Raw genomic sequence first — 27,268 nt, 5'->3', positions numbered from 1 at the left:
TTATAAAATATAAAGTTATATTATACTTTTAATTATTTGTTTTATTTTTATTTCTAATCTAAGTACCTACCTACACATGGATAGTCAGAACCAAAATATAATGCATACATTTTGAGATCTCACTCGCCATTTTAGCTCTATGTGTCATATCAAAAGAATGGCGAGTGAATTCTCAAACTTTATGCATTATAATATAGTTCGAAACTAAAACCACTCTTAAAAATATTGGGTGGGTCTCACTATTCCCTCTACCCATTGCAATGGTAATAGGTACTGAGAGTGCACGTTTTATTCAAATCAGTCTCACTTATACCCATAGACTTAAGAAACGAGGAATACAAATAGTGACATGTCCTCCTTCAAAATGTCTCTGTATTCCCATTTAGAGTTTTTTAAACGCCTGGTAAAAATCCAAATCGACTATATCTTACGAAAATAGCCACTACAAAACGTAATGAAATATCTGAAAACATATAACTGTCAAAGCAGGGCACGTTATACGTAAATAGTCGCGGTATAAAAACGCAACGGGAATAGTGGGACCCATCCAAAATATTACCCACGGACTGATGAGGATAAATAAATACTATTCATACTTCCATACTAATCTATACTAATACTAATACTAATATACTAATCTATAATATATAATTATTATAATTATAATTTAATTTAATATTATAAAGATGTAATGTCGTTTGTAGGGGGTAATCTCTGGAACTACTAAACCGATTTTGAAAATTCTTTCACCAGTACAAAGCTACATTATTCCTGAGTGACATAGGCTATATTTTATTTTCAAAAAAATTAAAAATTGCAATAAAGTGAAAAAAGTCGGCTCATCTGTGGCGTAAACAGTAAACAATGTTGGGTAGAATTGTTCCTCTTAAACAGCTCTTTCTGAGAGGAGATCCGTGTCCAATAATGGAGGCCGGGCGCCGGCGATGGGTTGATATTATGATGATGATGATTCTACCTACAGAAACAACAACGATAGACGATGAATAGATAGATGAAACTGCTGACTGCAGTGTTCAAATTATTTATTTATTAAACCGGTTTTAATCCTGGTTGTGAATACTGAACAGCTGTTGTGTTCGGATGATCAAACTTTAAACGGGGGAGATAATGCAGGGCAGTGCGAGCGCGTGACGGTCGTCTTTGATGCTCGCTCGCTCATACTCATCATAGCCGCCATTTGTCGGCTTATGGTTCACTAGGTATTAGGGCAGCAGAATACACCAAAAGATGCACCTGCCCAATCACACTGTTTTTAGCTATTCGCCAATAGATGGCGCTTATTGATTAGATACCACGAAGTTATGTAACTTCGTGTTACCTACACCAACCCAACGCATATTGTGTCATTGTACGCGGTACCCAGTGGCGGTACCTATTTAGTGTATTAATTTATCATGATTGTACGTAAGTGAAAAGTTTTGTGGATGTGATGACGTACAAGGCTAGATGATGTCTCACACTATATTATAAATTATAATAGCCGCAATATTATAATAAACTAGCTGCCCCGGCGAACTTCGTACCGCCTAACAGTCGATTCTTTTTCAGGCAATTTTTTAATTCTTTCTCTCCGTAAGAACCATTTTTTCTAATATTCCTTGAAGTACGAGGATCGTACTTCAAGGAATATTATAAAAAAAGAATTAGCGAAATCAGTTCAGCTGTTCTCGAGATTTGCGATCAGCAACACATTCAGCGATTCATTTTTATATATAGAGATTATTTGACAAGCGAAATTATAATAAGTACTTAATTGCACGGACTTTATTCCAATAGTTTCCATTTCATCGGATCATGCGGACACAGTACCTATTTAACTAATTGAAATAAATATAGTCTTTTTCACATAGCATCGCTAAATTACATACTCCGTCTATGAATGCATACTATATGTATAAAGCCAAAGAGTATATAAACATGCAAATAAATTTTTTCTATGACACTGTTAAATACCACATTACCCATGCCAATCTAATCTAACAAACAAATTAATCTTATAAATTAAATAACTAATCTAAACTAATCTTTACAATACTTATTTGCTAACTTATCTAATATGTCTAGAGCTCTTAATACTACTGCTTGCCACTGCATTTGAGCCCGCACTTCCATCTCCCTGATCCTATTTTCCTCTCTTCTCAAGTCCATGTAGTCCCTATGCTGTTCTATTTTGAATTTTCTCCAAAATTCTTCTGCTCGGAGAAAATGTTGGGCTGCCTGCCTCAGTTTTTTTCGTTGCGATCGTCGAGCTTGTGTTGGTCTTGCTCGGCGAAGTGTAGTTTGCCCGGATAGAGCAGGCGCTGGCCAAACTTCATGGACTTGAGTTGAGTGCCTAGTTAAAGGGCGCATGCCCGGATCTGCAAAAAATTGTTATAAAAGTTATGATAGTAATGAAATTATTAAAAAACCGGCCAAGTGCGAGTCAGACTCGCGCACTGAGGGTTCCGTACTACAATCGTATTTTATCGACATTTTGCACGATAAATCAAAAACTATTATGCCTAAAAAATAAAATAAATAAATCTGTTTCAGAATGTACAAGTAAAGCCCTATCATATGATATCCCACTTGGTATAGCACCTAATCTTACTTTGAAAGTTGAAAATAGCAATATTTGTTCATGACGACGATTTAATTTTTTATTGTGTGATGTAACCACAAATTCACGGTTTTCAGATTTTTCCCCGAATGTCTGCTATAAGACCTACATACCTGCAAAATTTAATAATTCTAGGTGAATGGGACAGTAGTAGTAGATTGTACAGTGTAGGATGTTGATGGCCCTGCAGTCTCATCCAAGGTTGATATCCTAAAATGTTTAATCATAATAATATCCAATGAACCAAAAGCTTAATTTGCTATAATCCACAGAAACAACTACTGCGCTGGCTGTTTCAGCGGATTATACCTAGCAAATTAAGCTTTTGGTTCATTGTATATCATGGACTTCCGCAAAGTAACGCCTACTTCTATACAACATAATCATAATGTCCTTTATTTGCTTGAGTACAGTTACAAAAGGTGGTACAAACAATATTATGTAATTTGTGATAATGATTTTTTTTTAAGTTTATGGTGTATGATTTCTATTATTTATATAGAAACTACTAGATGATGATAATACTAGATGATGCCCGCAACTACGTCCAGGTTGATTTAAGTTTTCAAAAATCCCGTGGGAACTCTTTGATTTTCCGGGATAACAAGTAGCCTATGTCCGGGAAAGGCCACGTGATGCAAGCTATCTCTGTAGCAAATTTCATTAAAATCTGTTGAACGGATGAGCCGTGAGATAGACAGACATACAGACAGACACACTTTCGCATTTATAATATAAAGTATGGATGTCTTACCATGAACTTCATCCTCTATAAAGCCCAGAGGCGGAGAAGACACAGCTCTCCTCTGTGATGGTGGCCCTGGTGAGGCAATATTAATTAATATAATATAAATAATTAATAAAATATAAATTTTAGTAACTTTCTTCCATTTCTCAGTAGTTTTAATGTCACCACTGCCATCACTGTTCAGTAGCTGAGCCAGTTTCTCCCACTTACTAAGATTGGAGATCCTGCCTCTTGCATTCGAGGATGGTTTGCTAAGGTCCCCATGCCTAAAAAGCAATAAACTCGTTTCAAAGTTCACTCACTTATAAAATAAAGACACTAAACACCAAATAACTTTAATTCCACTTACTGCTCCATAAATGTCACCATTAAATTGAATGAGACTGACTCCTCTTCATTTTATGGTATTGGTATTTTAAAAATTTTAAAGCAACACCTAATTTGCAAACGTAGAACCGCCGAACGCGTAAACATAAAGTATAATTTATGAAACCCATAATATATTACAAAGTACCTACTCTGTGGTAGGTATAAACAACAAAACTGAAAACCATAGATGAATGACGATAAACCACCTTAATTTCGATAGACATCTACTTCCACTAAGTCTACTTCACAGAAATGTCCATTCTAAATTGGTTGGGTGATAACACGACGCCAACGTGAATCATGAATCGTGATACCAACATAAGAAAAATAATAACCCCACAGTATATATAATGTACTCTGTGACCCCATTCAGGTGAGCACACGCGTGATGGTAGCTTCGATCAGTGTTTCCATGTACACGGTAATTACCGTAGATGCACCGTAATTCAGTCCAAATCTACCATCAAGGTAATATGCCCATTACCCTGACCGTGTCACCGTATACAAAAATCACGTTAAAATTCATAATATACTGCGTTTACGAGTACGAAGCTCAGTCACGTTAGCATATTTCGTAATGGCAACATTCTCTTGCTCTCGGTTAAGCATCAAATCTCAGCGATCTATTTTCGTTCTTATTCAAGTAATTAGGAGGAATGAAATGTAAAAGTAATGAGATTTACAAATATTAATAATAATAAATCCGTTATGAAAAAGAGACATTGCTATGCTAGGAGGTCAGATTTAGAATAATATTAATAATTGATTAAAAAGCAATCGTGACTTTTTTCTTTAAAAATGACACGGTAATTTACACGGTATTCTTTTAGCTAATCCACCGTAATTAAATCTAGATACACCGTAATTTTAACCCTTAAACACGGTAATTCTCGATTTACATATGGAAACACTGGCTTCGATGCTCACAGTCTCACACTCACACTCGCTTGCTCACGAGTCACGGTTCTCGATGCGATTGATAAAATGATGTTAGCTCGATTAACGCGAAGGTGAAGTCATTGGAATGATTTTCAATGGCTAGGCAGGGCACAGAGGCAATTTATTTGAGCGCACATGGTGTGCACTTATAACAATATTCTGTGCTTATTCAAATGGAGCGCCATCTAGATTGAGTTTAGAAACTACGGTAGAAACTGGTTGAAAGTTAAAGAATAGCCATCCCGGTCGCCACTAAGCAGCTTATGGTTCCATAATTACTAGGACTGCAGATAAGACTAGAAGATGCAACCACGCAAAATGTACCTACCTATAATTATTACGCGACAGGTGGAAATGGCGATCGGGGAGGGAACGCCCCGCACACGCGCACATCACCCGCGCTCACCCGCACCGGGTTAGCCCCCGAGTTAGAGTTCCCTCGCCTCATACCCCAATAGTTGCTATCTCGACCTGTCGCGGATTATAGGTATTTTCCACAGAACAAGTTGGTGGTGGGTGGTTCCGACCAGTGTGTGCGTGGCGTGAGTGTGGTTCCGACTTCCCGACATCAATCGTAGGTAATCTGGCTGGCACCCCTCCTCCTACTCCTCCTACTCCTCCTACATCAATGATTACAATCTACCTAGGTAAAGTACCTACCTACCTATGTAAGAAACATTAAAAAAACAACAAGAACCTCCTCCTTTTTGAAGTCATCAAATTTTCAATCATCATCATCCTCATCGTCAACCGATAGACGTCCCTGGATAAAGGTCTCTTGTAGGGACTTCCACACGCCACGGTCTTGCGCCGCCTGAATCCAGCGGCTCCCTGCGACTCGTCTGATATCGTCCGTCTGTCGTCGTATGTCAGCGTCGGGGAGTCTTCCAACGCTGCGTCTTCCGTGTGAGGTCGACATTCCAGCACCTAGAGACCCCAACGTCTGTCGGTTTTACGAACTATGTGCCCTGCCCATTGCCACTTCAGCTTCGCAACCCGTTAAGCAACGTCGGTTACTCGAGTTGTCCTACGGATCTCCTCATTTCTGATCTGGTCCATCGCCCGCTGAGTGACTCTGAGCTTTCTAAAGCTGGGGTCCCACGGCCCGTGTTATCACAGGCCAGCAGGGTTATGCTGTATCTCAGTGGCACACTAATTTCGTGAAAATTTCTAATAATTAAATGTCAACTCAAATTTTCTATTCGCTAACGTCAGTGTTTAACCAAGATGACGTCATAGACAATGACTCTCGATCATAGCCATTAATGGGATGTAATAGAAACCGGAAACAGCTTTTTCACGTATGTTTTCGTATCGATAGTTTTTAAAACTCTATTCACTAAGCAAAATGACAGTTTGTAATTGGAACTTTATTAGGTGGCAACGATCGTTTTAACAACTAGTCGGGACCAGTTGTTTTGCGACTCTCCACTATAATCCGTCCGTTTTATAGAGGTAATAATTTTTTTGCAATCTCAACGAATGTAGAGATGTTTTAATTTCGAAGGATTATTACAACATCGACTCAATTCAGCCCGTTTTTGTTAATAAGTAATTGATAAAAAATATTAGTAAATAGGTACCTATTAAAAAAGTAATACTTAGGTACCTATTAGTAGTAAATAGGTAATAAATATGATAATTCAGTGTTGTGAGTTCAATTATTATTTATATTTTGTGGTTATGTTAATATTGTAGATAATACCTAGGTATCTAATTAAAATATGGGTCGTGAAGTTTTGATGGGGCAAGACGAGGAGCAGCGCCAGCAAATTACAAAACGCGCTACAGATACACAGGCGCAGGCTGCGCGATATGACACAATGGAGCTGCCAGAGAAGAGTTCATTGTGAACTTTTGTCTGAGAAATTATTGGAAGAACTCAAGCCTCACCTCCAAGCCGTTCGACAGCTGTTCGCAATGAACTAAAAGTAAGTCTCATGTACTACTTAACTCTAGTCCTAGTCAAAACCATGTCATAGCTTAATAAATAGGTAAGTACTAAGTAGGTATTTATTTAATATACTTACTTATGATCTTTTGTAAGACAATGATTAGCTTTTGCCTCCAATTAAGTACCTATCACATTCATAACAACCAACAAAACAGAAAATTACTTACCATTACCTACCTACTTAGAATAGGTACTTTTTGTTGTACCTATTCTACTCTGTTTACAACCTCTCACACTGCCAAGAGTCACTGGTCAAAATCTCTAATAGAAATAAGCGCTTCCCTGTCCACTTTTACTGTCTTTTTCTCTTTATTGTTACAACTTTCTGGGTACAAAATCCATACTTCCATATTAATATTGATTAGATGATTGATTTTGATGAAATTTGGTACCTACAGAGTTAACTTGCACATCCCGGGGAAGAACATAGGCTACTCTTTATCTCGGAACATCAAAGAGTTCCCACGGGATTAGTTAAAAACCTAAATCCACCATCTAGTAACAAATAAAAATAAAATTCTGCAATTTAGTATATTGAGGAGTTAGGAAAATATTGAAATTAATAATTTAACATGAAAATTTACTAATATTTGTTGTAGATCCTGGCAGCTCTGCATGTTTATGCAACGGGAACATACCAGCGCCCAATGGGGGCATCTATTTTAAATAAAATGTCCCAACCCACCTTTAGCCGAAGTCTGAGGTAACCGATGCACTCAAACCTCAATGCTTGGGAAGTACTCACTAAGTACTTAGTTTCCTGCATCCCAAAGGGAAAGGAAAATAGTTATGCAAAAGTAAGTTAATAACATGAAACTAATTAGCATATTATCTTCTACACTAATATTATAAAGAGGAAAACTTTGTTTGTTTGTTTGTTTGTTTGTTTGTTTGTTTGTTTGTTTGATTGTACTGAATAGGCTCAAAAACTACTGGACCGATTTTAAAAATTCTTTCACCATTCGAAAGCTACATTATCCACGAGTAACATAGGCTATATTTTATTTTGGAAAAAAAATAGGGTTCCGTAAGATATTTGGGTTTTTCGGACACAAGGTGTAAAAAATCAACCAGAAAAGTTACTTATTTTGCGTACGCTGCCTAAACTATAAAAGATAGAACCATAAAATGTTCTAATTAATTGTAGATCTTATAAATATCTACAAAAAAGTCCGCGACACACTATACCCATCTATGTCGAGTGAGGCACAGGAACCATTTTTTTATTTAAAAATCTTGAATTTTTTTTGGACTACATTTAAACGCGTTTATTTTACTCATGCTATTAATCCTTAGCAAAATAAATGATTTCATCACTAAGAACAGTTTATGGAGATAATATTTGGTCTTTGAATGATTAAAATTGGACGTTTGGTTTTGAAGTTATGGCGAAATTAAAATATTACGATTTCTGCTGCACGGCCCGTTGTATCTACACTAATATTATAAAGAGGAAAACTTTGTTTGTTTGTTTGTTTGTTTGTTTGTTTGTTTGTTTGTTTGTTTGTTTGTTTGTTTGTTTGTTTGTTTGTTTGTACTGAATAGGCTCAAAAACTACTGGACCGATTTTAAAAATTCTTTCACCATTCGAAAGCTACATTATTCACGAGTAACATAGGCTATATTTTATTTTGGAAAAAAATAGGGTTCCGTAAGATATTTGGGTTTTTCGGACACAAGGTGTAAAAAATCAACCAGAAAGTTACTTATTTTGCGTACGCTGCCTAAACTATAAAAGATAGAACCATAAAATGTTCTAATTAATTGTAGATCTTATAAATATCTACAAAAAAGTCCGCGACACACTATACCCATCTATGTCGAGTGAGGCACAGCAACCATTTTTTATTTAAAAATCTTGAATTTTTTTTGGACTACATTTAAACGCGTTTATTTTACTCATGCTATTAATCCTTATCAAATAAATGATTTCATCACTAAGAACAGTTTATGGAGATAATATTTGGTCTTTGAATGATTAAAATTGGACGTTTGGTTTTGAAGTTATGGCGAAATTAAAATATTACGATTTCTGCTGCACGGCCCGTGTATTATATAAAGAGGTAATGTCGTTAAGTTTGTTTGTAGGGGGTAATCTTTAGAACTACTGAACCGATTTTAAAAATTCTTTCACCAGTAGAAAGCTACATTATTCCTGAGTGACATAGGCTATACGGGATCTTTAATATTATATATAAAGAGGTAATGTCGTTAAGTTTGTTTGTAGGGGGTAATCTTTAGAACTACTGAACCGATTTTAAAAATTCTTTCACCAGTAGAAAGCTACATTATTCCTGAGTGACATAGGCTATACGGGATCTTTAAAAACCTAAATCTACGCGGGCGAAGCCGCGGGGATCAGCTAGTCTATATATAAAAAGAAAAGCTGTCTGACTAACTGCTTAGCTGTATCATCGCACAGCTAAGCTACTGGAAGCTACAGCTAAGAATGGAGCTTTATTAATGTCATTCTGCTATCGGTCTGTCTGTCAGTTTGTTTGTACGTATGCCACAGGTGTCCTTAGCTCGTGGCACATTATTCTATTACATCATCATGATCAACCCATCGCCGGCTCACTACAGAGCACGGGTCTCTTCTCAGAGTGAAAAGGGTTAGCCATAGTCTACCCACGCTGGCCATGTGCGGATATGGAGAACTCTCAGGCCTGCAGGTTTCCTCACGATGTTTTTCTTCACCGTTAAAGCAAGTGATATTTAATTGCTTAAAAAACACATAACTCTGAAAGGTTTAGGTGTGTGCCCAGAATCGAATCCCCGACCTCCTGAGTAGGAGGCAGACGTCTTAACCACTAAGCTATCACATACTTCCAGTATGTACCTACTATAGCAGCTACTAGCTGACCCTCCCCGGCTTCGCGCGAGTAGAATTTTAAAAATCAGCGAGGGGTGGAGTTTCCAAAAATCTGTGTACCTACATCATAAAAGGAACCTAACCCAGTGGTTTAGTGTGTCCTAGGACTTAGTCTTTTTATATGTATAAGTTTATTATTATTGATAAAAATATCCATTATTCTATGGCACACCCTATGTACAGAAATTGTCATTATATAAATTAGCATGGAAGCTTTTTTCAGGTATATAATATATTGATTATTTCAGGGATGAAGATCAGAGTAACCAACATAGTTCAGCAAATGGTGAAGCAAAAGTGGTAATGCCACTCTCTATGAGACACTCTCAGTGTCTCTATGTGATCAAATTGGAATCAAGGAGAACTTTTAAAGAAGCAAAGTAACCAACATAGTAGACTCTGCCATAGAAGGCCTAGTAGAAATTAATAATTCTTAACTGTATTTGATGTCTACTATCTTTGCTGTTTAAATTCAGTATATAATATACCGAAATTTCACATTCCTAACTTTTGTTTGGTTTTTGAGATAGACGCTGCCACTGCTAAAAAATTAATCCATAATATTATAAATGCGAATGTGTCTCTCTGTCTATCTGTTTGCTAGCTTTTCACGGCCCATCTGCTCAATCGATTTTAACGTAATTTGGTACAGAGATAGCTTACATCCCTGGGAAGGACATAGGCTACTTTATACCCTGGAAAATCAGAGTTCCCACAGGATTTTTATAATATATTTGTAGTCTACTCAGTGAGTTCTAGACAATGATACCACACATGCTAGGGTATGGAAAAATTCCATGCCGCTTTTTCATATGTGTAAACCCCTGGTAAATAATTTAATTGAATTTCAAATTCAATATTCGATTTAGTTAATGTTCAACACCAAATACCAAAATTTCAGGTTTGTAATATGCGGACGGACAAACGGACGTACAGACAGCAGACTGACATCAATAGAGCTCCGTTTTTATCTTTTGAGTACTGAACCCTAAAAATAAATTTTTATTGTACAAAAACAAATTTGACATTTCTTGAATACAACCCTATTATTAAGGAGTGTTTTTTTATTCAAAAAGCAAGAAATAAACAATTAAATTTTATTGTTAAAAAAAATATAGTAACAATCATAACAATAATTAATATTCTAACTTTGATAATTTACAGTTATAAATTTTGACATAGGTAACAGTATTTAATAAGTCATAAGTATGTAATAGGATAATGTAATATATAACCTTATGGTATAATAAAAGGCACCACCCGTACCAGTCAAACAAGGAGTAAATTGTGACCTTAAGCCCCAGGTTCGATTCTTAAGCAAATGCGGATTGCTTTAACTGAAATCCCAGGTTTGATTTCTAAACAAATGCCGATTGAATTCCAAATCTAAAGTCTACACGCATTGTCTTTGATTTGGGATAGGTACCCCATCAGCCACTCGTTCAGCTTCAGTATGCTGCTCTAGACTAGAGCTGCAGTTTGCTTGCAGTTAGCAATTCTATTGAGAGCCGCCGCATGCCGCTCCTCGATGGTTAGCCGCCATGTCTCCAACTGGTATGCTCAGTTGGGCATGGTTCACATCCTGCTGAACTGAAATGAAAATGGTGAACTTTACGTAACATGAGATTTTGCAATCGCAAAAGTAAAAAAAATTATAATGTAAGTATAATATGACAACTAGATGAAGCCTGCTAATTTGTCCACTTGGAGTTAGACTTTTAAAATCCTATTGGAACTCCTATTTTCCGAGGCCAAAAGTAGCCACAAACTACCTCTGTACAAAATTTCGTTAAAATCAGTTAAACGGGTGGGCAGTGAACAGAGCTAGCAGACAGACTGACAGGCGTTTTCATGTTTATATTAAGTAAGGATTTAATAAAGTAAAAAAAAATTACAATAATCTTAATATTATAAACTTATTAAAAGTAAAAGTTGTATTTTTTCACTAACTAAAGGAAACTAAACCTGTATGCCATGTCTCCATAATGTTCTTTGTGGTGTGTGAATTCTACCAATCAACACTTGGCCAAGGTCATCTCACACTGAGAATCTTACTCAGAAGTAATGAAGGTGCTATCTATATGAAGGGATGTATGATGATAAATTAAATACTTACTTTGTCTTTGAAACTTCTTGTTGTTGGTCTCGAGCATTAAGTACATCCTGAAATTAATAAAACTAGTTAGTTTTTATAATTAACTAGCTTGTGCCTGCGACTTCGTCCGCGTGGACTACACAAATTATAAACCCCTAGTTCACCCCCGTAGGGATTGAATTTTCCGACATCTTAGCGGATGTCTACATCACACTAGCCATCTGCATGCCAAATTTCAGCCCAATCCGTCCAGTAGTTTAAGCTGAGCATTGATAGATCAGTCAGTCAGCTTTTTTTTCATATATTTATACTAGCTTATGCTCGCGACTTCGTCCGCGTGGACTACAAAATTTCAAAACCCTATTTCACCCCCTTAGGAGTTGAATTTTCAAAAATCCTTTCTTAGCGGATGCCTACGTCATAATAGCTATCTGCATGCCAAATTTCAGCCCGATCCGTCCAGTAGTTTGAGCTGTGCGTTGATAGATCAGTCAGTCAGTCAGTCAGTCAGTCACCTTTTCCTTTTATATATTTATATATTAAAGATTAATTAAGTAGCATATGCTTATCTGCATGTGTGCATCAAAATCACACACCACCCGTACATTGATATTCAAAAAATTTATATTTCACAATAGACAGGTTACTTGTGGTTAATTTTTGGATCTTATGTTATAGGTAAGGTGACATAACATAAACTGCAGCATGCGATGTATGACATTCAGTATTATAATGTACCTACCTATGAAATGACTAGCATGTTTTTTAAATACTAATAGGTAAAAATAACTCACTCTTTGCCAATGTTCAGCAGTTTTGGTCTTTGGACACACCTCCAACAGCGATTAGCTGGAGGGCAACGGTTGACCCTCAAGCGCGTATGGACAAGTCGCGTTGGGTCTGCGAACTCTACTAAGAGTTCGAACTGTCGGACCGACACCCTTCTAGTTGTATGTAGCCATCTATAAAGGCAAGAAGTCAGTTAAAAAGGGCAATTCATGACTCACATTCAAGTTCTATGCTGAAGAACTAATATTAACTAGGTATTATGCTACTGTACACAACAAAATCACTCACGAATACCGGTATTCTACAGTATAGTCATAGTTATTCTACATTAATATGTTTTTCACTTACTTTTCAAAACAAAACCGTAGATCAAATTAAGAAAACATCAGCTAAAAATTAAAATAAGTCTGTTTATCAAAACAAACATTAGGTCGTAACTCGTAATGTCAATGTCAAATGTCCATAGATAATAATGAAAAACTAGTGTAAGTCGTATAAATTAAAAAGTCTTACATTTCTACTACGCTACCTGTCAGGCAGAGATATTTAATTTAGGCATATAAAGTCGATAAAATATGCTAGTATGTTAATGTTGGCCAACTGCCAAGTGTTAGGTACTCGTAACTAGTTATCCACGCATGCGATACGGAATACAAAATCACGTGACCTAAATTTCATGGATTTCCAACTGGACTCAAAGTCTAACGAAAACTTTCAAAGATACAGCATAGCCCTGCAGGTCGGATCGTGCCACGCCCACGCCTGTGGCCTGTGCGTCTGATTGCGTATCGCGCAGTGCCGAATGAGGCCCAATAGTTAGCGACCTGTCTCGGAAGTCGGATCCATAATATGACGTCATCACTGGTAACACGCAAATTTTGAATAATAATAATTAATTAATTGTCTCATTAATTTCGCAATCTAATAAAGTCGGTTAGAATAAATAAAATAGCAATCAAACAAAATCAAAAAACCTAACAAAACATGACTTGTGGTTCCTTCCTCTCTCTGGCAGACTGGACTGGACGTAAGAACCGCCATTGTCAGCTTATGGTTCAATAGCTACTAGGACTACATAATGGACTACAATGTTTACGCATGTTCAAAATATTGTTTCTACCATAATCTTAGTTTCTCCCGGACTACTATTCCCTGACAGATGGCGTTTGTTCTGTGTCTGGCAGTTTCCTAAAACTTTCGAAATTCCTGGTTTTTTAGTAGTTTTCCTGGAGTAGTAGTCTTTTTACTCTTTGATATTCCGGGATAAAACCCTATGTCCGTCCACGGGATGTAAGCCAAATTTTATCAAAATCGGTTAAACTGTTGGGCCGTGAAAAGCTAGCAGACAGACAGACAGACAGACAGATAGACAGACAGACAGACATTACCTACTTTCTTATTTCTTTTTATAATATTAAGTATAGATTAATATCGGGAAATCATGACAAAAAATATGTAGGTAGGTACCTAGGGGAAAGGACCCGATTATCGGATAGGTGAGTAGTGTCATCTATCTAGCAGCCCGGTTACTATTAATACGCACTAGACTTCAAATGGCGTCGATACGGCCACGGCATGTTTAATTTTTGTCACGAGAAATATTTAGTACACCGTGGGTTTTAAAGACATTCCTAAAAAAGTAAGTGCTTAATGATATCATATTATTATCTTCATTTTCTTTGTTCGTTGCTAGATTACTTACTTAAAAAAGCAAATTTTAGTAAAACCGTAGGTATTTTCTCTCTATTCGTTTGAAATACTCTAAGATCCAACCTACCTGCTAAGCAAATTCTTTACGATTAGCAATCAACATTGGCGATATTACAAAGTTGAACATTGTTTCATAGCAAGCGCTCAATCATCCGCCTGAGCTGCTCCTTCATTCAGCTCATTTGCACAGACAACTCGCGCGGAAAATTATTTCTTTTCATATTCCCATTTTTCACGTCTTACTTAAAGTTTTCGCCCAATGACTGGGGAGTTTACAATTATTCCTCTGTTTATTTCCACTTTTTTGCTCTGCAGACGGATTTTTTCTTCCTGGTATTGTTTGTCTTCCCTAATTGCTTAGGTAGGTTAAACGATTCGCTTTTGTTATTACTGAAATTTTGCTAAAAACCAACTCTATTTTTTCCTGTGTAAATAATTATTGTAGGATAATAATTTAGGTGAAGGCAATTCAGGTATTATATTGGACGTACTCTTGAATCTACTCCGAGTATAATATTGCATATTATTTCTTGCGGGAAGGCTTTTCATTACCCTCAACGTAAAATAAGTGACACCCGAATAACATTGCAACGCATGCTAAGCTAGCTATACACGATCAAGTTTACCGTCGAATTTACATGATGTCATGCAACATACACCGTCAAGTATGCATGCATGCATGTTTGACCGGTAAACTTGATCATGCATGTGCTGGTTAACGCTAGACAATAAAGACAACATTGAAAGATATAAACTGGGGAGCTTTGTTTGACTGTCTAGTGTCCTGCTCAGTGGTTAACATATTCGATAGCGGATGACGAGGACCTAGATTCGATAGGTCGGGTAAAAAATAAATATTGCCTATTGGGTTTTCTATCAAGAAATTCTCAATACTGGCCCGCAGTAAGTTCGAGGAGCACCTAAAGCTGACAGTCCTGTATCATCTCTCTCCAGTCGTATGCACAAATTTGTCCGTAATATTTTGCAAATTCGGTCGGGAGGAATTACAACAGAGGACCTCTGTTCCGCTGAGGAGTTCATTGGACTGCTCCGTTCGCAGGTAGATGAAATTTAAAAGATGGTATTTTATTATTTTTATTATTGCCAACTCTCGCGGAACTTTTATTAAGAAAGTACTAGGGAGACAGAAACAGACATGAGGTATGGAAATTACGTCTCCCCGCGACGACTTGCTTTCACGGTCCACTGGGCTGATCATAATAAAAACTCGCGCCGTCGCCTTCGCGCGAAGTTTGACCATAAATTCGGTGGTCGCAGTAATCGCCCGCTCGCCGACGGCGAAATTCCTTCCCGACCCTAGATCTGCTTTTAATATAATAATAAATATCAAAGAATACACTACTTTTTCTGTAAAGTTTTTTTTTGCTCTTTGTTTTCCCCAAGGGTGAGCTGAGGCCATTAAAAAGGTAGGGGCAGGCGATATTTTATGCGATTTTAAGTGTATAACGGCCTTAATGGCCGTTGTATGGCTACGGTAAAATGTCTTATACATCATGATTCGTTTTAACAAAATTACCAAGGCAATAACACAATAATATAATAATATGAATTCGACTAATATTCGAGCTAAACAACTATAGTCCGCGACAGGTCCAAATTGCAATCGGGGTATGAGGTGGGGGAACGCCCCGCACACTCGCACGTCACCTCCCCGATTGTCATTTCGACCTGTCGTACGTACGTACCTACGTGCCTACTACGTACGTATACGTACTATACTGTATCTACAAAAAATTACAAATCACTGATTGAACTGAATAACAAGCATAAAAAATTTACTAGTTCTTGAAGCTTGATATTTTGCATGTCATAACTGAGACGATAGCCACCACTAAGAAAGGATTCCTCAAAATTCCACGTGGACTAGCTTCGTCCACGGGCAGTACAGTGCGACAAGGCTATCTTGGCGCGTGGCGAAAATCGAAACTAACGTTGCGTTGTCGTCAAGACGTGTCCCCTTTGCTCTTGTTTGAATATTCTCAGCCTTTGTTCTCCAACAGCGCCCCCCTGTCAATGTAATTCAAGTGCCAAGAGAGCCTTGTCGCACTGTAAGATAAATCCACCCTCACTGTGGCGATGTTGGAAGCTCGCGCGAGTGGCGATATCCCTCATTATGCCAAAGCAGCGAGAGGGTTAACTCTGAACTCTGAAGTATCATTGCCGTTTATTAATGGTCAAGTTCAACCCTGCCGCGAGCGCGCCAATTGAAACTGATTGCTATAAATGAATTATTAAATTGACGTCGTTCATTATGGGATGCCTTATTTTGGGTGTTCATTTATTAATTATTTTACAAGATTAGAACAGATTTTGATAACAATGAACACTTTCTATACGTTCGGTATTAGAAGATATTGTCGTCATTAACCCACAGACGTCCACTGTACAAGAGACCTATGGAGTGGGTAATAGCCTCATAGGTCTCTTTCTACGTTCTAGGTTTCAATCTTCACAAAATTTAGTCATCACTTAGGCTGAGATCTATATTCTATACCTAGGACGCACTTTGACTTTGCTCAGACTTTAGTTTTAGTTAAAAAGAGATAGGTAGGTTTATTTCATCGATATAACGCTGTCTTGTTTTACTAAGCAAAGTCAAAGTTCGCTCTATAAATCTCAGGCTAAGAGCAGTAGAGCACGCACTTATCAGATCTGAATCCGTGAAAATACGGATATAAAAAATATGTACGTCATGGTCAAAAGCTACCTACCATAAAAAATAGTTCTATCTACTTCGGAAATCGGAACGTATAAGTAATTCAGGACTCGGATGAGTGCGAAGCAGCCATAAGCCCTATCACAAAATTTATGCTTTACGTTCAAACGTCAATAAATAATAAATATTAAATACACATTTAACAGCATCCTTAAACGCTAAACCTAAAGCTATTTTTTACATGTGGCTAATTCTGTTCTACACAAACTCTCTGTCGAGATGGCAATCGGGGAATGAGGCGGGGGACGCCCCGCACACCCGCAAGTCACCCGCCCGCACCGGGTCAGCTTATTTAGGTTCCCCCCCGATCGCCATCTCCTCCTGTCACGTTATAGGTACATTTTGCGTGGTTGCATCTTCTAGTCTATCTGCAGTCCTAGTAATTATGGAACCATAAGCTGCATAGTGGCGACCGGGGTGGCTATTCTTTAACTTTAACTAGTTTCTAACGCAGTTTCCAAACCCATATATCTAGATGGCGCTCCATTTAAATACACACAGATATTGTTATAATTCCACATCATGTGCGCTCAAAATAATAGCCTTGCCTCATCTGATGACAAAAGGACTGGCTCATTTTTTGCGCAAAATATCAGCGTATTCACGCGGACGCAATTTGTAGTAAGTAGGTACCTACCTAATATATTTTTGTGCAATCATGGTCTATTGCTATCTCGACCTATCGCGTACTATAAATAATTAAAAGGTGTAATCTGGTGCTATAGGTACCTTTCGTAATGTTCTCTACGGAAAAGAAATTACCTTTGGGATCTTGAAAAAGACAACACGGTGGGTAATTCTGTTGCACACATTTCTAAACCAAACTAAAATGACATGTTTCATAATGCTCCCTGTGGAAAAGGGTAGTAGGTAAGGTAACAACATTAATCTGCGCACCAGGTGAGAGTGGGTACGTCGCGCCCGCTGGCTGCCCTGCAAACGCACCCGCTCCCAGCTGGGCCGCAGACTATAAGACCTGACAATTTAGTTTAGAGATTGCCTAGAACAAAACTAGCCTAGAGACGTTTCGTTATTCAGCCATGAATCTCCCTAAAATAATTAATTATGAGATTTTTATATTAATTGCTAACAACCTCGTGGGTACGCTTAAAATTGACACTTATTGCTTTTCTGCAAGTTTATCGCAAAAACCAATTAATCACGTCGCCGCCGTCCAATAAATTCCGTACGGACTTTAATTATTTTCTTATGATTTTAATTTCGGACCCCTCCCCCGAATCTCGGATTCGAACAACTGTCTCCACTCTGATTTTTTCGACTTAAAGTTCGCGACTTATATTAATAAAAGGAAGATAATTAATACTACTTAAATTTTGTTTAAGCATTTCCAAACTTAATTAGGATTTTTTCATAGTCAGCCGAAGCTTAGATTAAGAAAATGAAGTTGTGTTTTATGTTGTGATGTTTTATTCTATACTTTTAAAGGATAATAAAATAAGTGTTAAGAAAAACATCGAAAGATATCATAATCGAAGATTTTACGTAATCTAGCAGATCATCGAGGCCTTGAACGTTAGATTGTCGTAGAATCCACAAACCAAAGATGAGTGATAAAACCTGATGGATTGACCCTGCCCAATCAACGCCATTGACAACAGCTTAAATCGCTAGGTCTAGAAACGTGTCTACATAATTATTATAACTTCTAAGCTCTCTTTATAATGTAGACATCCACTAAGAAAGAATTTCCAAATATTTCCATTATTCGAAGTTGGGTATATTTGTGTCAGCTAGTAAAACTATAAGAATTCTGAGATAATTAATACTTATTCCCATTTATAACCATTGGTAATCGCATAGCGAACAATGATAAGGATTCGACCTAAAAACCGCGCAATTAAGCCGCCATTTGTCCACAACAATAGCGGGACCTTTTCGGGCCCCCTTTCTTGCGAAATTAGTGATGACTTCAATAAAAATAATTCTTGTCTTTTAGGCAAATTGCATCGCCAAGTCCAAGAAAGCCTTTAATTAAGGGTCGCCCTCCACCACCCCGAAAACAGCGTTGCGGCCGTCACCTTTTATTTTTGTTAATTCTTGGAGCTCTTTCTTCGCCGCATAAGTTACTTTCACCCCTTCCCCCGTGATTCTTTACGCCTTTTTGTCACCGTTTTGAATTCTTTTGAAGAAACCCCTTCCTTCCCATCTGCTACGCCCGTCAATATTAACTCCACGACGAGTTAAACTTTTTAATATCCGCTAAATTTTGTTACGCTGAGACTAATACCTTTTAAGGAGATTCCGGGAAAAACGCGAGCACTTAGTGACAATCTTGTTAAGGAATAAATTGTTGTAAAAATCTACATTATCTATCCAAAATGAGTTTAATTTAACAAATGAATCTTTCAGTCTGTTTATTTAAAAAATGCTAGATGTAAAAATAGATAATAGCATAAGCTGTAAATAAAAACTTAAGTACCTACTGTATGCGGACAGCGAAAGTTTATGACGCGAACATCGAAGAATGCAAAAGCAAACAAATAAGTATACTCTAACATTCCTAGGTATTACATGCAGAGCTTCGGGTGGTAGGTGCCTATAAACAAAACACCCTTAAAACATACAAATGAAACGATATTTCTTAAGATTCATTAAATTATTCACAAGGGAGAAAAGAAAAAAAAATGTAAATTAGATCGAAATGTTTTAAAAAAACTTGTTTGGAAACAAGAGATCGTGATGGGGCCGCGGTTGTAGGAACAAGGAATTTTTAATCCATTTCCTCAGTCGATTAATATTCAGGACTCGGCCGGTCTGGTTCATCTCCTTTGCCATTATTGGCTGGACGCCATTGGGTTGCACCTTCATTTTGATTTCAAAATTAATTGCCATCGGTAAAGTGCTCGAGGAAATAATTTTGTAAGAATACTAATGGAAACATATTATAATGTAAATCCTTATGTACCTTGAAGTGTGAAATATATTATTTTACATAATTTTTTTCGCGGAACTCCTTCAATTTATAATACAAAGAAAAGCGGCAGGCAGGAGTGGTTTGGGAATTGGGAAAACCTAATGATTGCCAATCTTCGTAAGGAGATATCACACTAAAACGAAGAAGATTATCAGAAAATACAGTACACGAAAGACCAATTTAAATTAGATTCTGGTACATCAACGCAATAATTTAGAGGGCTGACGTTTACATGAACATAACCCTATTTTGCATCCTCAGATGGCAATATTGTCGTAATATATTCAATATCCGTTAAAATGATAATTTACCGACGACGGTCGGAATCCATTATCGGTATTTACTTGACCTTAGCTTAGTGCTTACTAAGACAACAGGGGTGACCGAGCGCTCGAATATGCCTAATGTGGAGACTCCTCGAGAACACTCCAAATATTCACAAGGGACTAAAGCAAAGCAAACGGTTATAAATGTAATAGCGACGGTATAAAAACAAGGTGAGGTATAGCTTGTATTATCTTAGTCCTCCGTGGCTTTCTCGCCTTAAGAATACTACATTGTTATATCTATGTCTAGACGTTTAACTATAGTAATTTGGTTACGTTTCGTCATTGCCTCATGACAGGTTATTCATCATCATCATGACCAACCCCCGGCTCACTACAGAGCACGAGTCTCCTCTCAGAGTGAGAAGGGTTTGGCCATATTCTACCACGCTGGCCATGTGCGTATTGGTAGACTTCACACACCTTTGAAAACATTATGGAGAACTCTCAGGCATGCCAGTTTCCTCACAATGTTTTCCTTCACCGTTAAAGCGAGTGATATTTAATTTCTTAAGTCTTAGTATGGATAACTCTGATTTGAAGATACGTCGACGTATAGACGGAATTCATAAAAGATTTTATTAACCCTCATAAGCATAGACAAACATTGCGCCCGCAGCTGTCAATAAGAAAATAAAAGAAGATAAACAATACGAAGAAAAACAGAAAGGTGAATCCAGGGTGAATCGAAATTACCGCGAACTGCAGCCCAAGCATAATCAGGGCGACAACGCTTTCTCGCGACTTTTTCGTCGATAACCTGTAGGGCGATTGTCTAAAACCTGCATCAATCATTATTAGAAAGAAAGAAAGAAAAAACGTTTATTTTTTAAAGCTGTACCACATATTACCAGTTAGGTTATTACAATCTCAATTGTTGTGATTGGCTGAATTTGTGCGATTCTTGTTGCTACAATGCATTATAAGTCAATAGTGAGCGAGCATTAACCAATCAGAGATTGATTGCGATCGTGACATTGTAGCTGACATTCTCCCGCAATCGCGCAGCTGTTGGAAAAGCCGTGAAAGAGATTGTGTCGCATTGATTGTGCTGGGGATGCTGAATTTGGAATTCAAATCTCGCACGTTAGATTTTGCATCGCGTCAATGCTTTACTGTTGATACTTGATATTCACTTGTTCAGAATTTTAAGAAAATAAAATTTCTTTTATTTTTTGTTGTTTTTCTTATATTGAAAGTAAAATGTGATTTGCTAGCTTGTACCTACTTGTACCTGTACCCACAAATAATTCAACCTCAACAGTACGCATAGTCAAAGTTTTGTGTGAAAACAAAATAAAGTAAAGTAAAAAGTTGGCGGGGGACAGGGGAGAATGCTTTGTTGTGATTGGTGGTCTCAAAAGTCACGTAATTAATTAAGACAATGTGCAGAATGATGGTAAGTACGGACGGACGTGGGCCGACTTTTATGCTAAGCCACTGCCTAAGCTTGGCGATCGGGGATGTCCGGCTATTAGGCGTCTATAGGTGGTGGTCTGTGCTTGTACCTAACAAAGAATTGCCTAATTAGATGATTCTATCATCCATCGATAAGGAAGGCAGCCGACTTTACCTACAGGCGTCCTCCCTTTCTTAGAGCGATCCGATTAATTCTAGCCCCATAAACTACCACTACACAAAAAATTACTACACAACACACTATTATGATTAATGGGTGCCTCTAATGCAACTATCATCCGACCATCCGCAATAACACGATGTCTTCGCAGAAAATATGTTTATGGACGCGCGAAATATTTCAAGAGGGAAATCCGGGATAATCTATAAATATCGCCCTCGACGCCCGCCAAATTTTAAAGCGACAGTATTCCTTATTGTACCCACGTGAAAAATGTATGCATACCCCCTCGGAATATACGGCGAGCGAGGGGTTATTAAAATTATAAGCAAATAAAATTATTCAACGCCCTCCGTATATTCTATTCGTGGCTTGAATTCTTCATGTGTGAATCGTTTGTCTTCGTTATGGTATCTATAATATTAATAGTTAGCTGACCTGCCCCGGGTTTGTTTTAGTTTTAAGCTAACATAATATCAATAGCGCGGTAACAAGGCTTCGTCGAACAGCTCGATTGGTGCTATGCTACCCATGCGCCTGGACTATAATATCACGGTAATATTATCATACATTACCGTGATAATATGCATGATCAAGGTGCTTCCAAAAGTTAACGGGTTTCCAAATTAATCTCGCTAGGCTAACGTTTGCGAAGTAAAAGGTCGGAAAAATAGAGTGTAAAAAGTTAAAAATCTATTTAAAACATCTTGTTTTTATTATAATTAGATACCTATAGATTATAGATAAGAAACTACAAAAACGGAAAATTTGCTTTAAGGAAAACTTTATTTAATAATTTCAAATGTCTTTAGTTTGTTGAAAAATATTAATTAATATGCACAAAAAATTAACGTTGATGTAGGTACCTTGTTCAAGCATCACGCATCTCGCTCTTGAGTATGTCCCGCCCGTTAATGTTGATTGAAATTACGCTCAACTTGGAGCGACCATGGAGAGCACTCTTAAAACATGAAGATCACAGCTGCAAAGACATCAAAAAATACAATCTCCCGTTAGATCGCATGTCGACATTTTTCATCTATCGATATCCTTTAACCCCGTTCCCTTTATTTTATATTAAAGCGATAAACATGTCGATTCCTAGAGTCACGGCCTCACGCCGCTCACGCCTGGCCGCGCTCCCTCCCGAATATGCAAGTCATGAGAAAACGCTTATCACGAGGTTTAGATACCTCTGAGATAGACGTGAGATGAATTATGTTGCTGATCGGTGTTTGTTCTCCAGATATTTGCATATGTTGTCTAAATAAACACGGTATATTGTTGTTGTCATTAATATTCAATATATTATTATTATCTGTTATTATATTAACAACAGAACAACAATTATTTCCATTTGACTTCCAGCCAGATATTAGGGAACAAGCCAGATTTCGAAAAGCTTTTGTGTTATGGACCATTTCTATGGATATTACTCATGTACTTATATAGTACCTATAGTACGCGACAGGTCGAGGTGGCAACCGTTGCCCCACACACCTGCAGTCTGCACGTTACCCGCGCTATCCCGCATCGTGTTAGCGCAGGGGCTGTGCGAGTGTGCAGGGCGACCCCACCCCGATTGCAATCTCGTCCTGTCGCGTAGGTACTATAATTATATCTTTCAAACTCACTCATTATATTTTTACGAGGAGCTACTTTGCCAGTCATATTCTGTAAACATTCAGCACGTGGGATGCCTCCAAAATAGAAGTTTGATGAATGATTGACAGGTAACCTCACCTGCCAATATCGATGGAATCACGAGACTCGAAAATTGGTTTATTTGCTCATGTCTCAATAAGTAGTGGGCACACATTTTATTTTCTACTTTTTGCTCTCGTCTTTGCCTGTGTTTTCGGGAAACCGGGTTGTTTCGCGCCGTTTTTTGGAAATCACTAGATTGATCTCAAATTGTCCAGTTTTTTGTTCGATGCAGTTTTTTTCTTCTTCTATTTATTTGTCCGAACAAATAAACAGACGAAGAGTTCCAACTTTATGAATATGCCTAAAACTAAAACAATTTTTAACTAGCTTTTACTAAGTAAGAAAATCATAAATTCTTCGTCTTAATATTTTTCCCGTGGTCACTGAAATGACGCAAAGTGGTTCAATTTAGAAGAGTTTGGGAGATCATAAATTACACTTCGATTACTCTAATCCGAAGGTTCCTCGGTATCGGACACTTTAACAATGGCGTTAAAAATGAGCTCGCAGTTCAACTGTCGGGTCCGATGAATCACTTCACTGCAGGTGAAGAAATATGTACCTACTGTAGGTTATTTGCACTTTCCAAGTGGTGAAAAACATGATATTATATTTAAAACTAGATCATTCCCGCGATTTCGTCCGCGTGGGCTACATAAATTTGAAACCCCTATTTTACCCCCTTAGGTTTTGCATTTTCAAAAATCCTTTCTTAGCAGATGTCTACATCACAACAGCTATCTTCATGACAAGCCCGATCCATCCAGTAGTTTGAGCTGTGCGTTGATAGATCAGTTAGTCAGCTTTTCCTTTTATATATTTAGATCTTAAAAATTGACAGCCGACAGATGTGAAAACTAAAAACTATGAAATTAAAAAAGCAATACTGTTTTGAGTCCAACACGAACGGAAAAGTCACTAATCGACCTACAAGGCATTTCTGCGAGTATGTTATACATATCTACGAGTATATAATACATATTATATAATCTACAAGAGATGATAGTAGAACTCCAATAACCTTAAGTAAAAGTGAATGTACGTACAAACCTGTAGGTACCTTGTTCCTTATTAGGTAAGCATGTAACGATTAATTTTCCCGAAATTCTTCAATACTGTTTGTTTAATGGCGGCGCTTTTATTGGCAATAATGTATGCTGCAGTGGAATTCCCTTCAATAGCAAGTCTCATAAAGCAGTGTTGAACGACGATTGTGTGAACAAGCGGCCGCTCGGGACGCGAAACTTCCACAATTCCCTGTTGGCTTGTCGCGAACAGAGTTTTACGGCCAAATTAATATGGCAAATTAATGCGTTCCACAACCGTATAATTTTCGCGTATATGAGAGGGTTTCTTGCGACATCCCAGCATATTGAGCACCTTTCAAAACATCGTCATCCAATATCCGAATTCGTTCACACAAATGTGGAACTTATAGAGCTGGTTTTGTGATCCAAATTCCCGTGTACATTTTTGGAGATTACTGAAGTTCTTGCTTCCGTTGTGGTGAGACTACTAGGGCGAGATTCGTATCATTTTTCCATATGGAAATGATGTAACGAACGGAGCGTACAAGACAACAACGATATGCTAATTAAAGGAAAACACACAGAACGTTTTCCATGTTTATTTTCGGTCCACGAGGCGTAGAAAACGGCGATTGTTTTTTAATTTTCTCTACATTAAAAGACTACAACTGTCTAACAACACACTCCGAAAATATCGAATTCCGTTCCGCCACGAATGGATACTACGGAGTACGACGTACGTTTTAAAAAAGAAAGTATGTTCTGTTTTCTTAATTCACTTTCTGTTAGCTTCAGTTTCTGTTATCAGTAGGGTTTAAAATAAATAGTAAAACAGAACATCTTTATTTAGTGTTAGAAAGAAAAACCTTAACCTAGAAAAATCAAAGAAATATTAAGTTTTAACTTAGAATATTAGGTATATTCTAAGTTAAAACCTTAATATTTCTTTGATTGTAATTATTGTGATTACCTACTTTATTTTTAAAATCTAAATATACATATAAAAGAAAAAGCTGACTGACTGACTGACTGATCTATCAACGCACGGCTCAAGCTACTGGACGGATCGGGCTGAAATTTGGTATGCAGCTATAAAGGTAGCTATTATGACGTAGAGATAAGAAAGGATTTTTGAAAATTCAACCCAAAAACAAAAGGGGGTATAATAGTGGTTTCTTTGTGTAGTCCACGCGAACGAAGTCGCTGGTACAAAATAAAGTAACCACAATTAAAATATTTCATCATCATTATCATCAATCTCTCAGAATGAAAAGGGTAAGGCAATAGTCCTACAATAGTAGTCAGTGCGGATTGGCAGACTAAATTATGGTTAGTTGTAACTAAAACAGTAATTTTTTCTTTTAAAGTCAATCTTCTTTACGCACAAAATAACAGGAACAGACAGGACTCAGGAGACAATCAACTCTAAACATGTTTAATTATTACACACGTTAAAGCAGTTACAGTGAGTTTATAAGGAGCGTGTAACTTTATGATTGCGATTCGTCTCGACGATTGAACACGTGGGAGGGTCTCATGCACCTTCCATTTCTTGGAGCAATAAAAAGGTGGCACAACTTCGTTTAATTTTCCACATTCCTGCCAACTCATTTACCCCTGAGGTGTGTTAAGCAAAATTTATTTTGCATTCTAGTTTAATTGTGTCGAAGTTTTACTTTGTGATAAATAATACTGTAGACTGTAGTTTTTCCTGAGTTTGGAAATATTGTGTGCTTTACCATAAGAAATCAAAACTTGATTTATTGTCGATGATGTCTCGACCGTTCGACGTCCACCACTGGCCATAAGTACTCGTAGGTGATTTGTAGGGATGTGGCAATCTCTGAAAGAGACGTCGTCATATCAACGATGGACTTAGGTCCCTTATGTTTATCGAACCCGCTAGCAAGTGATGATAGAAGATGCCTTTGCATTCTTGACTTGAAGGTATCTACTCGTACCTATATTAAAGCTTGTATGGTATGCCACTTGTGTTCAGTGAGCCGTTATTTAAAATTAGGACGTATATAAGAGGCAACATTCTTCATGAAGGTACCTAGAGGTTCTGTAGACCGTAACAATTGAAGGCAAACTTGAGCTAATACATTCAATGTTAGAATTTCCTCGAACGCACACAGGTATACTCGTAAGTCAACATATTAGCTAAGAGAAGCATTTTGGGCACACATAATGAATACATTTAATATAACAACGGACGTCGACAATATCGAGAGCAAACAATTAGAGGTAAGTTAGGGTAGCGAGAGGAGGGGGGTGCCGATTAAGTTATACACATGCGGGTTAGAGGGTAACCCTGACTCAGGAAGATTAAGATTCATCGAAAGGCCCTTACATGGAACAAACATTGTATTACGAGCCGGTGTCTTGGCGATGTTTGCTAAAGGTAGGCGGATGTTAATTTGGTATTCAGTATTCACCCCCTTGAACGCCGTGCCCAATATTAATATTTTGGTAATGTCGCGTTGGTAAGATTTTCCTAAATGCTCTGTTGGCGAAATTGGCGAGTATGTTCATTCCTGCTAACTAAAGCTACTTTCTTGTTTCGTTGAAAAAATTATACGATTAATATTTTAAATGTGAAAGTTTGGATATTTAGACGATTATTCTTCATGCCACAACGACTGAACTAATTTGGCTGAATTGTAGGATGGAGATAGCTCATACCCCGAATTAATACATGTCCTACTTTTCATTCTAGAAAATCAAAGAGTTCTCGCGAGGATTTTTAAAAACGTATATCCACGATGAAGCCACGGGCTGTATCTTAGAAATAGTAAGAAACTACTTCATTTGTATTTTTAAGTAGGTGCATACGAGGATATCCTATAAGATAGTTCTT

General features: G+C 37.5%; 1 protein-coding gene and 2 long non-coding RNA genes across 3 annotated transcripts; 1 reads left to right on the top strand and 2 right to left on the bottom strand.

Moving 5' to 3' along the window:
* Positions 1 to 23: 23 nt before the first annotated feature.
* On the bottom strand, positions 24 to 3,852 carry LOC138402659 (uncharacterized). The gene is made up of 4 exons (XM_069500232.1): positions 3,718 to 3,852; positions 3,579 to 3,634; positions 3,375 to 3,440; positions 24 to 2,378 (listed from the first exon to the last, which is right to left on the bottom strand). Exons 1-4 carry the CDS (start codon positions 3,735 to 3,737, stop codon positions 2,041 to 2,043), a joined length of 480 nt encoding a protein of 159 aa, XP_069356333.1. The 5' UTR covers positions 3,738 to 3,852; the 3' UTR covers positions 24 to 2,040.
* A 2,215-nt stretch (positions 3,853 to 6,067) lies between these two features.
* Positions 6,068 to 9,804, top strand: LOC138402706 (uncharacterized). The gene is made up of 3 exons (XR_011237049.1): positions 6,068 to 6,607; positions 7,230 to 7,427; positions 9,751 to 9,804. It is a non-coding gene; the product is annotated as an uncharacterized lncRNA (long non-coding RNA).
* Positions 9,805 to 10,585: 781 nt separating this feature from the next.
* Positions 10,586 to 12,864, bottom strand: LOC138402641 (uncharacterized). The gene is made up of 3 exons (XR_011236997.1): positions 12,392 to 12,864; positions 11,619 to 11,665; positions 10,586 to 11,092 (listed from the first exon to the last, which is right to left on the bottom strand). It is a non-coding gene; the product is annotated as an uncharacterized lncRNA (long non-coding RNA).
* Positions 12,865 to 27,268: the final 14,404 nt, after the last annotated feature.

This window comes from Maniola hyperantus, chromosome 8, assembly GCF_902806685.2.
Source record: "Maniola hyperantus chromosome 8, iAphHyp1.2, whole genome shotgun sequence".
In the NCBI taxonomy this organism is placed as follows: Eukaryota; Metazoa; Arthropoda; class Insecta; order Lepidoptera; family Nymphalidae; genus Maniola; species Maniola hyperantus.
The sequence above is the reverse complement of the archived record's forward strand: the minus strand, read 5'-3'. Positions and strand labels throughout refer to the sequence as shown.

Excerpts from the sequence above, each read along its gene's own strand:
- LOC138402659 (XM_069500232.1), bottom strand. The coding sequence starts at position 3,737 with ATGGTGACATTTATGGAGCA. Across the intron at positions 3,635-3,717 it reads ATGGTGACATTTATGGAGCA|GCATGGGGACCTTAGCAAAC; the intron begins GTAAGTGGAATT and ends ATTGCTTTTTAG. Across the intron at positions 2,379-3,374 it reads TATAGAGGATGAAGTTCATG|ATCCGGGCATGCGCCCTTTA; the intron begins GTAAGACATCCA and ends AATTTTTTGCAG.